This window comes from Elgaria multicarinata, chromosome 4 (genome assembly GCF_023053635.1).
Source record: "Elgaria multicarinata webbii isolate HBS135686 ecotype San Diego chromosome 4, rElgMul1.1.pri, whole genome shotgun sequence".
NCBI classification, from domain to species: Eukaryota; Metazoa; Chordata; class Lepidosauria; order Squamata; family Anguidae; genus Elgaria; species Elgaria multicarinata.
The window spans coordinates 127,917,030-127,934,157 of record NC_086174.1 but is presented as its reverse complement, the minus strand read 5'-3'; the positions used below and the strand labels follow the sequence as shown (position 1 = coordinate 127,934,157).

Here is a 17,128-nt window from a genome sequence, read left to right as displayed (position 1 = left end):
TAGTTTTTTATTAGATTATTGTACACTAGAGCAGCAATAGCCTTCCCTTCTGTATAGATTCAGAAAACTGGGAGCCAAAATGTTTGCTTCATAGTGCCTGTAATGACACAGGGAGACTGTTGTCTGAAAAAGGGCCAGCCCTGTCATTAGGCAGGGTGAGGCAGCTGCCTGTAGGAGCACAGCACATGATGCTTGGGGCAGCAAGGTGTTATAGAGCTGTGTGGGCTAGATGGCTTACCTTGCTTCCCCTACTGCCGTCTGGTGCAGTGGAAGCCATCCTGTTTGTCTGCAAGTTACTGGAAGGGGGCAGTGTTGCAGTTAATTAGTTCATGGGAGTTTGGACCACAGCCAGGCTGAGAATCTCTATAGCTTACAATGTGATTTCCTCCTTTTGCTCCTCCCCTTTCTCCCTCTCTGACTTCCTTCATTGCTGGGAGCACACATGTTTGCTTTCTCAGTCCTGCCTGTGTTATGGAAGACAAAATGGACTTAACAAACAACTTTTGAAAACTCTTTGCTGTACTTGCATTGTATATGCAAGAAGTTGCCTTCCTGCCCTTACCCTGGACTTACCTGGACTTGTATCCACCCCCAGCAACATCCAAACTGAGGCCATTACTGACAGATGGAGAAACAACAAGGTGACCTCATAGCAACTAAAAAAATCATAGTAAAACCACACCGCAAAAAAGCACAATTTTGGGGTTAAATCCTGATGTGGCTGCAAGTTGACGGCTGCATCATATAAACAACACAGTGCCACTACGCAGCTACGATGGGGTAAATAGGCTATATAAACACTCCCTTGTCCTAAGTGAAATGGTCGAAATTGCTCGGCTATGTTTAGCCTGGAGAAGGGAAGATTAAGCAGAGACATGATAGCAGTTGTCAAATATGTGAAAGGCTGTTGTGCAGAAAATGGAGCACTTGACTCTGCTTTTCTGTGATATAGCTACATCCATTATGTCTTCTTTCTTGCTGGGAGAAACAGAACAGTAGAGACAAGACCAGATGGCTAGAACAGTTGCTTCGTTTGCTCTCATTTGAAGAGTACAGATGGGGAATCATCTGTTTTGATGCTCTTCATGTAAAGAAACAACTCCCCAAATGTAGAAAATTAGCATGACATGAAGGAGGCCAAGGTGACACTCCCCCCTCCGACATTTTCAGGGTAGGGGTGGTTATATGTTAAGAACTTTTTGAATGAGGGGTTCAATGATATTATTGTTATTACTAAAATTATTATTTTATTTATTTATTTATTTATTTATTTATTTATTTATATATATCCCACCCTTTCCCCAATACTGGGACTCAAGATGGCTTTACAAATTAAAGCATAGAATCATAGAACAGTAGAGTTGGAAGGGCCTATAAGGCTGTCAAGTCCAACCCCCTGCTCAATGCAGGAATCCACCTTAAAGCATCCCTGAAAGATGGCTGTCCAGCTGCCTCTTGAATGCCTCTAATGTGGGAGAGCCCACAACCTCCCTAGGTAACTGGATCCATTGTCGTATTGCTTTCACAGTCAGGAAGTTTTTCCTGATGTCCAGCCATGTACAGTTAAAACAGATAGAGATATACATTTTTTTTTAAAAAAATAAACCTGCTACAACATTAAAACATTTTAAACATTTGAAATATAAATAATTAAAAATAATAATCCAATATATAAATAAGGCATAAACAGAGGTCCAGACTGCCTCCTAAAGGCCAGATGGAACAGAAAAGCTTTAGCCTGCCTCCAGAAACACATCAGGGAGGGAGCCAGTCTAGCTTCCCTTGGAAGGGTGTTCAGGGTCCCAGGGCAGCCACTGGGAAGGCCTTCTCCCGTGTCCCCACCAGGTGTGCCTGTGATGGTGGTGGGCCCAAGAGAAGGGCCTCCCCTGAAGTTCTCAGAGGTCAGGCAGGCTCGTAAGGGAGAATACGGTCTTTCAGCTAACCCTCTTCTACCTGCCCTCTGACACATCTAATACAAGAAAGACTCCAAAACCGAAACAAATGAACACAACTAGTGCATCCAGTTTATACATTTTTATAGATTTATAAACTTCATGTGCCACTTGTGGCCATTTGTTTCATTTTTGGAGTGCTGTATCATGCTCATCGCATCACTTCGCCTGCATATCAGTTGACACAAGACTGTAAAGCCCCATTCCTCATGGCAGGAAAGGAAGGCACGGGACAGAGAAGGTTAAGGTTAGTGGGTTAGGGCACAATCCTATGCATGTTTAGACAGGAAAAAAAAAAGACCCACAACTCCCAGCATTGACTTGGGGCTTGGTTGAGACCCAAATCCAAAGTAAGACTTGCCTGGTTTGGGATGAGGATTAGGCAAAGTCAATCAGGGGCTAGGAATGGCGTGTGCGTGTGCGTGCAGATGCTGACCCAAAGTACATGTAAAACTCTGAGCCAGCACTATATGATCCCCTGACCGGTGAAATGCAATCAGCATTGGAGCGAAAAGCATTCATTATTTAACCGCGTAGAATGACACTATACCGCCACATAGGAAGGAGCTAAGAATATCTTTCGAAGGATTTGGATAAGGCACCTGGAAAAAGAGTATTTTAAATATATATACATTTCAATCAGATGATACCAGCCTTGTCTGTGTTAAAAAGAAAGGACGTTGGCATTGCCTTAAGCCATATATGGTGTAACCTTTATGCTTAAGACATATGTGGTTTAATAGTGGTTTGGCTCACCAAACCACGACTAAATACGTATTAAATATTTATTACATTTTTATTATTTTATTACAAAAAATAATGTTGGACCACAGCACTATTAAACCATGCCCTCTGCTGCCCACCCCCCGCCCCTCGCTGTGGTCCATGCCACCAAATTGCCAGTCTGATGTACTTCGCAAACATAAACATCTCAATTTCCAAAGCTATATGGGAATCAGCACTTTGTGGTTTCTGTCTCCTTTGTTCAGATGTCTTCAGCAGAGCTCGCCTCTTTAATAAGCCAAAATGGCCACTGAACAAGCTTCTGGCTGAAAGAGCACAGAAAAACAATCTAAATGATGCATTATGCATTTGTGTCCTTTACAGGTGTGTAATGAATATTTTAAAATCCATATTCTCCAGGTGGGTGGTCATGAAATGGATTAAAAGACATGGGGGCTGCTATGCTGAATCATTCATAGAGCGTCTAGCTTTGTTGACCCATACGATGCCCTCTCACCTTGCCAATACCAGCTGTGCCTTTCCCCAATTGCAGTGTTGGGAGAAACAGCATCACCTGAGATTTCCATCCATGAAGGCCTCTTTGCTCCTGAGCCAGGCTACCCTAATCCATCATTTTAGAGAAACAGCACAACAATATTACCAATCACCCACGCAATATTGCATAGGCCACACCTATAAATATTATTATAGCCAAAGCTCTCTGGGCGGATTACAAAAGTTAAATAGTTACTTGCCTGGTGGCCGATGGCAAATAAGCATGACTAAAATACCAGGCTGGGAAGTTTTTGAATCCTTAATGAGGGTTTGTTCTATATTTCTCTTTAAGGCCACCAATATGACACACAAGGGGAAAAAAGCCAAGGGCAAGTGGTGGAACCAAAGATATATCTTAGAAAATATTTGTTGTTTTTGCCAACGTGTTTCGGACTTTTGAAGTCCCTTTTCAGGGCAATTCAAATAAGAGCATAATTTCAATTTTCTCTAGAGCAAAATGATCTCCTATGTGTGATTTTTCCAGTGGCCTTTGGCTTGTCGGCCCCCTGCCTGGCCTTCCACTCTTCCAGCAACCTATCAGTGGTCACCCCCGGAACACCCTCTGCTTGAATCCAAAGCGAGGTCATCAGCAGACAGTGGTAACCTTGCATCAAAGCAAGAAGTCGGGGCAAGTCCCCAACGTTTAAAATCTACAGCTTTGGGGAAAAGCCCCGTGGTGGCTGCGAGTTGGCAGCCGGCTGCGTCAAATAACTGATGCAGCGCCTCTGCGCTGCTACGATGAGGTAAATAGGGCATATAGACAACCCTTAGTTGTGTTTGGGGTCCCTGATGGCACCACTAACTCAGTCACTGCCAAATCTGGAGAGGATCTGCAGATTTTATCCTTACTCATTTCCAAGAAAATTTGTTTCAGTACATGCGCTAAACTGAATTAATGCTCGCATAAACATGTCAAGTAAGAAAGCACAAGCTTGTGTGCTGACTTTATTGGATGTGGCTTGGTGTGCTAGCAGGATAACGCTATTTCAACTAGCAAGGCTTTGTCAGTTTTAATTGCTCCTTATGCAATCAACCCTATATGCTGAAAATGAGAGCATTGTTCTGTAGCCAACTAGCCATCTCTTTGTATAGACAGAACTAATTACTTAGCATGTTCTGGTTATGCCCAAATGTCCTGTGCCTTATGGACTATTAGATGGCAAAATTAACTATTTATCTATGACTGTAGGCCGGCTCTCACTTGGTGACTCATAGCGGAATGTGTGACCTGGCTCAGCAGCAAAGCCTTGAGGGTTGAGCTGCAATGAAAGTTTTGTCTGCAGGGTTTGTTTCAGTGTGGCTCATTCACACATGCGAGAAACCACAGTGTTAGGAGTACTCAAACTGTTAGTGTGAGTACTCACACTACTGCTTTGCAGTAGTGTGTTCAGGGGTTTCTACCATTGCTCAAACACTTTACAAGTTCAGTTCCTATATAGTAGCCTTCCCCAGCTTGGCGTCCTTCTGATGTTTTGGATGATGGCTCCCTATGGCTATGGTGGCCAGGGCTGTTGGGAGGTGAAGTTTTTAATGGACCCCAGAATTGTTGTTTTTAAATGAATACTGTTGTTTTTATACTGTTTTTATGTTTTTTTAATTTTTTGTATACTTTTAATGTCTACTATTTTTAATTGTTGTAAACCGCCCAGAGAGCTTCGGCTGGGGGGCGGTATATAAATGTAATAAAACAAATAAATAAATAAATAAAACACCTGGAGGACACCAGGTTCAGGGAGGCTGCAATATGTACCCACCTGGATATTAAGCTTGAGAGGGGGTGCCCTGTTTATGGTGTCCCATTTGCTTAGTTTGATCTGAGGTTATCTGAGAGAAGGCACTGCAATGTCAATTTCTTAAATACATACATAAATAAAATATAGCTTGCCATTTGGAGGAAACACTGAAGTTCAGGGGGTGGTGAAGAGATGAAACCAATGGATTTGTTTTCGGTCTTCACTATTTTGCTCTCCAAATAATTTTCTACTATGTAGTCAAGATTGAAATAATCAACCAAACTAGGGTGACCATATTTGGGAAACCAAAAAAGAGGACACCTAGTGTGTGTGTGGGGAAGCAGCTTTCTGAGTCCTGCAGAAAGTACGTTATTCCCCCGCCACCTTAAAGAACCCGATTGGAGTGGAGGAGGGGAAAGGATTTCATTCTGCACCACCACCATCCATTCCAATTGGGGCCTTTTCTATAATGTCCACGAATGACCCACTTTCCCCTTTAAGACCTCAATTGGAGCTCGGGGTGGGGGAATGATGTGCCTCAAGAAAGCATGTCACTCCCTCCTGCCATGCTAATAGCAGCCTTAAAGGGGAAGGTGTGTCATTCCAGGACATTATTGAAAATTATAGAAAATCCCTCCTGACACCATGGAAAGAACAAAAACCAGGACAAATCCGGGGAAATCCTGACAGTTGGTCACCCTAAACCAAACCCAGCAATCTTCATAGTAAACAGTCTGATAGTAAAATGGTGGAACCACAATTTGATAAAAGCCTGGTGAAAGACTAGTGATAATGCCCTTAGTGAGAGGCCTTAACCCGAATATATTATATGTTCAAATATCTTATTGGCTTCCCATGAAAGTGTGCTGGAACTAGGGCCTATTAATGCTTCTTTACTGAACCATCAGCACCTTTCTTCCCATAGTGAAGTTATTTGGTCAGTCACATTTTGAGTTCAGTATCAGTCCCAATGTATGTGAACAAGAGTTCACATTTATTTTTGAGAAGTGTTCTTTAAAATGTCCAGTGTGCCAGCATACTGTGTATTGATAATTTAAGAATTCCCTACAGGATCTCAAGGGATGTGACTCTTTACAAGAAAAACTCTGTCATTACCAAACCAAAGAAATACATTATGCAAGCTGTCACAATTAAAATGGCTTTTAATCATTTTCATAATTCATTTTCAGGAGGGTGTTCAACCTGTTCTGGAGGGGGTTGCACTCCCCCTGAAGGAGCAGATCCGTAGCTTGGGGGTTCTCCTAGATCCATGTCTGTCACTTGAGGCCCAGGTGGCCTCGGTGGCACAGAGTGCCTTTTACCAGCTTCGGTTGGTGGCCCAGCTATGCCCCTATCTGGACAGGGATAACCTGGCTGCAGTTGTCTACACCCTGGTAACCTCCAAATTAGATTACTGCAATGCATTCTATGTGGGGGCTGCCTTTGAAGACAGTTCGGAAGCTGCAGCTTGTGCAAAATGCAGCGGCCAAATTGATAACTGGGACCAGAAGCACTTAAGACCCACTCTGGCCCGCTTGCATTGGCTGCCTGTATGTTTCTGAGCCCAATTCAAAGTGCTGCTTTTAACCTATAAAGCCTTACACGGCTTGGGACCAGAATACCTGATGGAACGCCTTTCCCGACATGAACCTACCCAAACACTACGTGCAACATCTAAGGTCCTCCTCCGGGTGCCTACTCCGAGGGAAGCTCGGAGGGTGGCGAGAAGAGAGAGGGCCTTCTCTGTGGTGGCCCCCCAACTATGGAACAATCTCCCTGATGAGGCCTGCTTGGCGCCAACATTGTCATCTTTTCGGCACCAGGTCAAGACTTTTCTCTTCTCCCAGGCATTTAGCAATATGTAATGATCCTGGGTCTGTTTTTTGGCACATCGTTTAAAGTTGTTATAGTGGTTTTAAATGTATGTGTATTTTGCTTGTTTTTGTGGTTTTTAATCTTTGTATATTGTTGTAAGTGTTTTATCTTATGTGAATTGCCCAGAGAGCTTTGGCTATGGAAATAATGCAAATGCAAATGCAAATGCAAATAATAATAATAATAATAATAATAATTAATAATAGACAAAATCTTGCCAAAATACCATAGGAAAAAGTCACTGATTTGGCCTGATCCTGGTAACACTAGCAGGGAGGGATTCATATCCTATATGCTCATCACTCACTTCTGGGACAAGGGAGACCCTGATCCAATGTCTGAGGACAAACCACAATAAGGGCAAACAAATTGAAACTTAACCTGTACAAGATAGAAGAATTTCGGGATATGTTTAAGGTGAACATGTGGGAAGGACAGGGCTCTGTATCTTTAACAGTTATATTGAAAAGGGAATTTCAGCAGGTGTCATTTGTATACATGCAGGTTTTGTGAACCGCCCAGAGAGCTCCAGCTTTTGGGCGGTATAGAAATGTAATAAATAAATAAATAAATAAATAAATAAATAAAGCACTTGGTGAAATTCCCTCTTCATCACAACACTCAGCCATGAAGCTCCCTGGGTGACTTTGAGTGGGGACTAGAACCTGGACCTCACGACTCCTAGTCCAACATTCTAACCACTACACCACACCGGCTTTCCATTTTAATACAATGGAATTATGTACGAACAATTCTACTGCTCAAAAATGGAAAACTAAGTGCTCCCAAATAGGCAGGGATTAGATTGCTCTTTATCAAGAGCAGATGTTTCCCCATTATTGCACACCTGATCAATTTTCCTTACTTAGCTATGTGTTTAGCACAGGCTACAGCTGAGAGCTATCTAAAAGTACACTGCACTCCACATATTCCTTACTTTCATATAGATATAACGTTGGTAATGAACATGTGGAGGTGCAGTGTTTATATACTAGACAATAGCTTTTATGTTAACTAAAATCATTTGCCAACAGGTGGTACTGTTTAAGGCCGCTGTTTATATAGCACTACTTCCCAGCACTGGAGAGAACAGGTCTCCTGTGGTATACAAAGTAAGGAGGAGAGTGCTGTTTACACAGTTAGCTACAAAATCTTCAGCCATCCATTTCTGCTGCCTGTGGCATTTGTAGCGATTTTATTGTGCCGATTTTTGTTAATGTCTCTTCCAAATTGCTGATTTTCATCTGCATCTTTGTGGGGGGAAGAATGAAGGTTTTCTGGCTGAAAATGCAACAAAGTTTTCTTTTTTCCTTTAACCCTTTGTTCTTTTAAAATTATTTGGAGGTTTGGAACTATTCAGAAGTATGTTGTGATTTTTCAGATGAAATTATTATTAAGTAGTTTTAAAATGTGTACCCTGCTTTTGATCAAATAATCCCCAAGGCAGTTTACAACAGAGAGTAAACAATACAATCCAAAGCAACCTGGAGATGGGGCTGCTGCTGTTGATTTCTCCAATGTTTGTCCAAAGACCTTTTTTATATTGGACTTTAAAACAAGGGTCCCTTACATTTTATTCTTGTGTGTACACTTGAGGTTGATTAAAAAGCAAGGAAAATGCAGTGTTTTCTTCTTACAAAAGCTGAAGGGAACAAATAACAAAAGGGACGTTGATCTCCTGTCTTCTGAGTTTTAAGTAGGGCAAAGCACGAGTTCAAGCTTTAGAGACAGATTCAAAACATCACATTTTAAAAATAAAATAAAATGCCAGTCTTGTAATCACAGAATTGGATCCAGAGCTTTAATTGTGGTGGCGGAAGTGCCTGCCCCATGAGCGGAGTTTCACTCACAACACTCATAGTGATGGAAAAGGGATGGGAGGAGGAAATGATTTTTGCCAATTCCCCTCTCTCTCCAATCTCAGCTTCCCTTCTATTCTGGAGGGTCCCCCAATGTTCCAAAGCACATTTTCAGGGCACATAATGGACTGCAGGAAGAATCAGTGAAGTTCACCTCCCTGCCGTTCAGCAAGTAGAAAAGCTCTGTTGGATCAGAAGCCTGCTTTGGATAGAAGACTTAGAATTGTGCTTCAGGGTAACACTCAAGATAAAAAAAAAACTGAACTCAATGAAGAAAAATGCAACTTAAAACTACCAATGTGCAATCATATCTGTAAGCAAAAACATGCTTCATCAGATGAAACAGAAATTCTAACCATTACAAAATCCATATTAGGGCAATTCCTTTATGGTCACAAAATAGCGTGCAATTGGAAGCAAGCTTGATTTATTTAATTGGCACTTATTTCTAAGAAAATATGATTAGGATTGCCTTAACACACCTTAGGGATGAAATACGTTCCTACGTGCAAACTTATTTCACCATCGCCTAGTGCTCGTCTTCACTTTGCAATCTTCTGCTGTCCATCCATACTGCAGAATCACGATACTAGCAAGGCTTGTGCTTATTTGCATGCCTGCATCATGACCATGTTGGGATGTGTCCTCCTACTTCATACCGGATGTAGTGTTTTTTTAAGGGGGTTATTTCTGATTCACCAAAGCAATTTGCTGAACCAAGAGCAGAGGAAACTTCTGGCAAATGTATCTTTGAAGTGCCCTTATGGCCTGGCCAACATAAGGAAATAATTGTCAGCTGCTTCTATACCAGCTTTCCCCAACCTAGGGCCCTCTAGGGCTGCAACTGACTGGGAATGATTAGAGTTGCAGTCCAACACACCTGGGGGGCACGAAGTTGGGGAAGGCTGTTCTCTATGGTTTCCATAAGACTCACATAACTCTCCTAAACACTACTGTCCTTTAGAACCAACATAATTTGATTATTGTTGAGCACCATTAGGTGAGATATAAATGTAATTAATAATTAATCCTGCCTTCATTCTTGCATTTGCTTTAATGAGACATCATGTAGAAGAAGCCTCCCAGTGGTTATTATTATTATTATTATTATTATTATTATTATTATTATTAATTTATTTATATAGCACCATCAATGTACATGGTGCTGTACAGAGTAAAACAGTAAATAGCAAGACCCTGCCGCATAGGCTTACATTCTAATAAAATCATAATAAAACAATAAGGAGGGGAAGAGAATGCACCAAACAGGCACAGGGAAGGGTAAAACTAGCAGTATAAAGTCAGAACAAAATCAAGTTTTAAAAGCTTTAAGAAAAAGAAAAGTGGTTGTAGTAGGAGCTGTACCTTGGCTTTCCCCTTCTTTCTCTGCCCTATGTTTCAGGCATGGACAGAGTTGCCACAATCCAGCCTCAAAACGCCACCCCCTCCCCTCTACAGTATAAGGAAATAGTCAGCATATGGCAAGTCGGCACAAAACTATAAATGACTACTTGCCATGATGGCTATATACTACCTCCAGTATCAGAGACAATGGAGCTGTTCACACAACATACTAACCCACACTCAGTGGTTGAGTGTGGGTTGTTGCTGAACTGTGGGTTAGCATGTTTTCTGAACCCAAGGTATTTTCCAATGGGTGGCTTCTTAACCATGCAGTGTGGCCTCCCTGAACAACCCAACAAACCATGATTTCTTAAGGTGGCTTGTTTGAGAAAAATCAGCCACACTGCATGGTTATCAAGCCACACTGTGGAAAATGTCTGGGTTCAGACAACACGCTAACCCACGTTTCAATGAACAACTCACATTCACCTACTGAGTGTGGATTAGCATGTTGTGTGAACCCAGTCAGTGTGCCTCTGTTCATCAGTTGCTGGGGTACATGAGAGGGAGGGTGCTGTTGTCCTGTTGTCCTGTTTGCAGTCTTCCCAGCCACTGTGTGAACAGAATGCTGGACTAGATGGGCCCTTAGTCTGATCCATCATGTCTCTTCTTATGTCCTCGAGTGAATAGGCCGAGCTCTCTTCTAAAGACGTGGAAGAATGGGGAAAGATCCATTTGCTTAGTGTTTGGGTAAACAGTGTTTTAAACTGACCATTTCATTGCTTTCCACAGAGCAATTGTGCCGTGTGCAAACCTGAAGCATTAGGCGATTAAAGGATGACACGGGCCGACAAGAAAATTTGTCTTTATTTCAATTAACATTTCTTGGCATTAGGCAGATATTAAATAACACTGAAATGCACAAGACTATTAACAGAGATGGACAGCAACAAGGTCAGAGGGCCATAGCAAGTGCGTGTCAAAACACCTCACCTCACTCAAAAGCCATTTTAAATGCTGCAGCCACAGTAAGTGGCACTTCACCGCGAAACACAGAAGTAGAATTATTCCTTTTTAGATTTCATTTAACACAGCAAAACGCTTGAACAATCAACAGTAAAAATGAACGAAGTGTTGCAATTGGTAATTAAAAGTGTTATATCCACAAACAGCTAGTCATGCAATGCCTTTTCGACAACTTTGCTATGCATAAATATCACAATCCTTTTTTTTAAAAAAAAAGTTTTGAATAATCACAGACAACTAGAAGAAATGAAGCATGAGTTCTACTTGATATATTAAATATGACCTAAATATTAAAATTTTACCTCACCATATATATATATATCACCATATATATATATAGTATATATAATATATAGTATATATATACATATATTTAAAAGAATGGAAAGACCATTACGTAAGTGCAAGCAATTTTCCTCATAGAAAGGAAACTGGTTTCATGCTCTTAAAAAAAAATTCTACTCAATTTATTCCACATTACATAGCCATTTTCTGGGAAGCAAATGACATTGCCTGTCTTTTACTGTTGCTGTTTCAGGCAAAAGGTTCATGCCACATCTCTTCTTAGGGACTATTGGAAGGTCACCCATTCATATTAACCAAGTGATGTGTAATAACCCCTCTTTAACCTGCATGTAAACATACCCTTAAGTTATGATAGATGTGAAGAGCGAGTCATAATATTATGTAGAGAGAGAGAGAAAAAATGGAAGTATGGAAGGAGGAGGAGTTGCATCAATGTTGGTGAGAGGAGTGGGGCCCTCTTTCACTTGGATATACAGACAATCTGGCAGTGGAGTTGCATCCACTAACCACTGAGGAATGGTTGAGAAGGCATCAATTTACGAGCAAAGCTTGAACAAGCCAGTAATTTTCTTTGCAAACTGTCCAGAGTTCAATTAGAACTGACTTGCACTGCTTGGATCGCATTGTAACAACCGCACAATCGAGGGATCACTCTTGGCACCTTTAATAAACTCTTCGAGTGATAGTTTACCTTGAAGGGAAACAGAAAAAAAGATACAAAATTAGAAAAAAAGTTCTCTTTGCCAAAAAGTGGTAGCCAAATGTAATTTACAAAACTCAAATAAAATGATTATTGAAGGATTAAACATACATATTCTGCTGCCGGTGAGTTTTAAGGTGAAACATAATCCTGAACAGATGAGTCAGGCAATTATTATGACAGTTCAAACAACTCCCAGCTCAGGGCACATTTGAATAAAATTTTGGTAAAATATAGTTATTTGTACTCCACATTATGTATTATGGTAGTAACAATATATCCATCCTCATCCAGTAATCCTTATTCAACAGAACCTAGCAGACTGCTCTTGGGAGGGGCCGTCTACAGAAATCTTGATATAATCTAGACTTCAGAACAACCAGTATATGAACCAGACAAGATTCTCACATCCTGTTACAAATCCGAAACACTCAAGATAAATGCAAAAACATTTCATGGAACTGACATGGAAAACATGTATAACCTCTCTAGTGATCCATTGCTTCCTTGAACTGACATCTTGCCGAGGTGTGAACTTTAACAAATCCAGATAGCCAAATCCCAGGCAGAGATATTTTTGAAACAAATGCATAACCCTCCCTGCACTCAGTGATGCCAAAATATCTGAAACTAACTAGACATGTTGTCTAACTACTCTAGCTGAACTGGTTTGCAGACTTGGCTGTCTGAATCAACACAAAACATTTCCCTGAACACTGTATGTATACATTCTGACAATCACGATGTTGCCACTGAACATAGCATCTTCAAGCACTCTCTCCCTCTCCCTCATAATCCCAGATAACATAAAGTAAAACTTTCCTTGTGCCCTATCATCATCATTCATAACAGTGTCCTAACTTAAATGGCTTATACACATGTAACGGTTTATTTAAGTTCTCCCACAACTGATGTAAGTATGGGTGAGCTGCCCTGTGTTTGACACAAAGTGCAATGTGTCTCGAGAGTTAAAATCAAATGCTTGTAACGCCTCAAGAAGGCTTTTGAAGCCTTAAAATCAAATGCTTGTGATGCCTCAAGAAGACTTTCAAAGCCTTCAACAATGCTTAAAGAGCACATGTTCCAATCTTCCACCAGCTGCTACCCTCTTTTCCTAGGGCTAAATAGTAGCCAGCAGAGAGCGTCAATGAAATCTGGAGAGTTGGGCAAATGACACACAGAGCATGGCTTCCTGCCACGAAATCATATAGAGGCTGTAGGCCAGCCCATAATTTCCTGCCAGAATACACAAAGACACTCTGCATTTCATTGCTGCTGGTGGGTAGCCCACTGGGAGTGTCATCACACGGGGAAATTGCGTTTCCTTACAGTCCCTTCTCTGCACTTCCTCAAAGACCACATGGCCCATTCAAAGGCTGTCTTTTTTATTATTATTATCATACCGCTTTTCCTGCACACAGCAGGAAATTGCAGCACATTGTTTTTTTTTAAAAAAAGTCAGAGTAAAAGGGGTCTATTTTGCTATGGAAAAAGGAGCGGGAGGAGCGCGGGAGGAGCGCGGGAGGCTCCATCCGTAAGTGGGCAGTAGTGAGCGTGTGATAAAACACTTGTCTGATGAACCTCTGGGTTTTTCCAGTTTTTGTTGAAATCCTCTACCAGCTGCTAAGCCGTATTCCATTCCTCGTGGTGAGGGATTTTTTTGTCCTATGGAGACAGAGTAGAAGTTGGAGAGCTGTGAGGGGGGCAAGCAGAATTGAAACTGGGCTTACTTGAGGGAGGCTGTGCCTGCCTTGATTCATCTAAGAGTTATTTGAACAGGGGTGCTTGAATTGTTGAGGGATCCACCTTCCAATTCTCATTCCATCTCTAGAAGCAACTATTGCTTGACAGTGACTACTTACAACACCAGGTAATGTTCTTCCTTTGTGAAAGCTGTTTGATATATAGGTTATTGCATTCCAGGATTAATAGGCAGCACTTCATAAAAACATCCCATTTACATTTGCTGTCATAGGAGACAGTATTTTATTAAAAACAAACAAACCCTATTCCAAGACAATTCTTAACCCAGTTTCCATTGTTCCTAATATGAGAATAACTTCCATCACATGTATTTTGCCGGAGGGAAGGTTTTTCATGTTGGAGATGTGTACTACTTTTCGTCTTATAAAAAACCTGAAAAGAGGGTCTCATTCATATTTCGTGAATGCCATTATCTTCAACCAAGATATTAAATCCTTGTAAAACTAGGACATTTCGATAGGCTATCCTTGTGGGGAAAGATGTTCATTAAATATAATAACACCTGTTAGGTAATGTTCTGCTTACCTTATTACTATTACTCCCAGTTTCAACTACTATTACATATGTATGCATTCTCTTATATCACTAGAGAACTAGTGTATACCAGAAAGTAAATCCAAGCTATTCTTAGTTCTGTTGCAACTGTTTTATTCACTAATAACTGTATTAGCCAACTGGAAGAATCTGCTTCCAATGGCACCACTGACTGGTCTTAGCACTACAGGTCAGACAAACCCCCTTACATCTCCTTCTACCAGCTTGATCGATAGATCAAGAGTTCTAAAGCAAAACTCAGCCCCCCAAAGCAGTTTGTTGAAAAAGAGGTACTTTTTTCCATGGGAAAAGAAGGAGAGAAAGAAGGAGAGATCGCTACTGGAGGAAAATAAGGTCCATCATGTCCTGTATCCATGAGATAGGCTGAGGGAACTGCATTGACTGCCTATTCACTACTGGGCTAGGTTTAAGGTTTTGCTTCTAGTGTATAAAGCCCTAAACAACTTGGGACCAGGACACCTGAGAGAGTGCCTTCTCCTTTACCAATCTCCCCAGTCACTGAGGTCATCAAAGGGCATGTTCCTGGTGGTTCCACATGGACCTATGGCCTGATTGATGTCCCCCCCCCCCGGGGAAGAGCCTTCAGTGTGGAGGTCCCCTTCCTATGGAACTCCATGCCTTTGGGCATTAGGAAGGCACCAACACTGCAATGTTTCTGGTGCCCCCTGAAGACATCTTGATTCAGGGAAGCCTTCCTTGACTGACCAGCCGCAGTTTTAATCAGTTTTCTGGGTTTTTTAAATAATAATTTTAAATATAGAGTTTTATTCTTTTGTTTTGACTTTTTATCTTTTATTGTTCACAGCTCTGGAATCTTTCTAGAAATGGACTGATATATAAAAGTTGTAAATAAATAAATACAGAAATAAATAAAATATTCCAGGTTTGTTACAGAGGCTTGCTGCAGGAATCATACCGTCATTGTTTGTGTCCATCTGCCTAAAGATTTTGTCTGTTCGTTTCTCTGGAGTAGATTCATCCTCTGGCATTTTCATGACTGAAGACACCATTTTGTAGATTGCCTATACAAGGACAGTAAAAAACAGGGAACATGTTTTATACATTTGAAGGATTGTAGACCAAACTAAAGCAAGGCAGATAGGAAATTACCTAGGAAGCTTATAGTTTAAGCTATGGGGAAAGAGCTCATTCTGCATTTTTTAAAAAGCAAAATCAGGACATGCAATACATACATACAATTTACATACAATACATTCCCCATATACTGCGTGTGCTGTTTTATATACGAGCATTTATTATTAGTCTTAACAAATACAGAGTATTATAATTTACTAGACAATGTCCATCAGTTTGATAGTATTATATAGGTTTACATATTGCGATTATTGTGAGGACTATTATGGGGTGCTGTTTTTTCTATGTACCGCACTGACAAACATTATCCCCCTCCCGAGAAATTAAAATGGGGGAAAGTAAATGGATGGACATCTGGGGACACTACAGGGGTTTGGAGCAAAGACTGCTGCTCTATGTGCACATGATGTATGCGTGTGTGTATGTGTATGTGTGTGTGTAAACACACACACAAACACACATATGAACACAAATATTTTTGGATCAGCTGTTTGGTACAAGATGGGAAGAACTTCATCTGGAATATGCTCGAGTCCTGTGGCACACAAATCAAGACAATCTACACTTGTAGACTCCCAAGCTTGATCTGTCAGCATCTCTGCATTAAGGGAAATTGTGTTGACTACTCTGTCGTTTTATTTCCTTGCCCTTTGGCACAATTGTTACATTGAGAGGGCGGAGAGGGGGACGACATGCTTTGAATTGAATACTTCCCCTTCCTTCACATCTATTGATACATCGCCATCTAGTGGCAGAAGATCTCACTTTTAACCAGATATTACCACTTTAAAAGTGGATTTCCAGGGGATACTGCAGTCATTCACAATGTCATGTAATAGACCTGAAAATGTCCATGAGTGCCCAGTCACAATTGTGCAATAAATCACTCGTTTAGAGGAGCTCAATGTACACTATTACATGTTAAATATGCAATTTAATATTTAAAGGCCTTGGACTGGATTATTTTTTTAATGTACCGTTCCAGCACTGATTTACTTACTTGCACTATCTCAAGCATTTCAGCACGGCTGATGTAGCCATTGCCATCAAGGTCATACATGCTAAATGCCCACTTCAGCTTCTGTTCAAGCTTCCCTCGAGAAGTGACACTCAATGCAATTATAAATTCCCGGAAGTCAATGGTCCCATCGCCGTTGGTATCGAAAGTACGGAACACATGCTCTGCAAATTTTGAGGCATCTCCATAGGGGAAGAAATTAGCATATATCTTTTTGAACTCGTCAACAGTCAAATGGCCAGTTGGGCAATCTTTTAGGAAGCCTTTGTACCATTCTTGAAGCTCATGGTCTGTGAATTCAGTATTCTCTCGGAGATCTTGGAGAACTTCAGGTCTCAATTTACTGTTCTGTTTCCCCATTCTGTTCTTTGTTAATCTCTACAGGGCTGCAAAAACAACAACAACACAAATTAAGTTACTTTTAAACCCGCTGCTGACATTCAGTACTTAGGGATATTAAACATACAGATTGAATATAAGAGTTTAATGCTTATTTCAAACCGTTTGATCAATACAAGGGAGGGGGCTGTTTGACCAATAATTTCTTGAGAAGAAATATCCAACACTTTGTTTCCCACCTTTGTCCAAGTTTATCACTGCTGACAGAATGTGAGAAGAGAGAA

The 17,128-nt window shown here is 41.0% G+C and overlaps 1 protein-coding gene across 2 annotated transcripts in view; it reads right to left on the bottom strand.

The window, feature by feature from the left end:
• Nucleotides 1–10,889: 10,889 nt before the first annotated feature.
• Nucleotides 10,890–17,128, bottom strand: part of HPCAL1 (hippocalcin like 1) — a 99,293-nt gene continuing 93,054 nt past the window's right edge. For both annotated transcript variants that reach the window (XM_063125164.1, XM_063125163.1), the window contains 3 exons: nucleotides 16,488–16,891; nucleotides 15,309–15,414; nucleotides 10,890–12,064 (listed from right to left, as the gene is read on the bottom strand). In XM_063125164.1, coding sequence (XP_062981234.1) covers nucleotides 11,967–12,064; nucleotides 15,309–15,414; nucleotides 16,488–16,865 — 582 coding nt within the window. In that variant the 5' untranslated portion in view covers nucleotides 16,866–16,891 and the 3' untranslated portion in view covers nucleotides 10,890–11,966. The remainder of the gene's footprint in view (nucleotides 12,065–15,308; nucleotides 15,415–16,487; nucleotides 16,892–17,128) is intronic.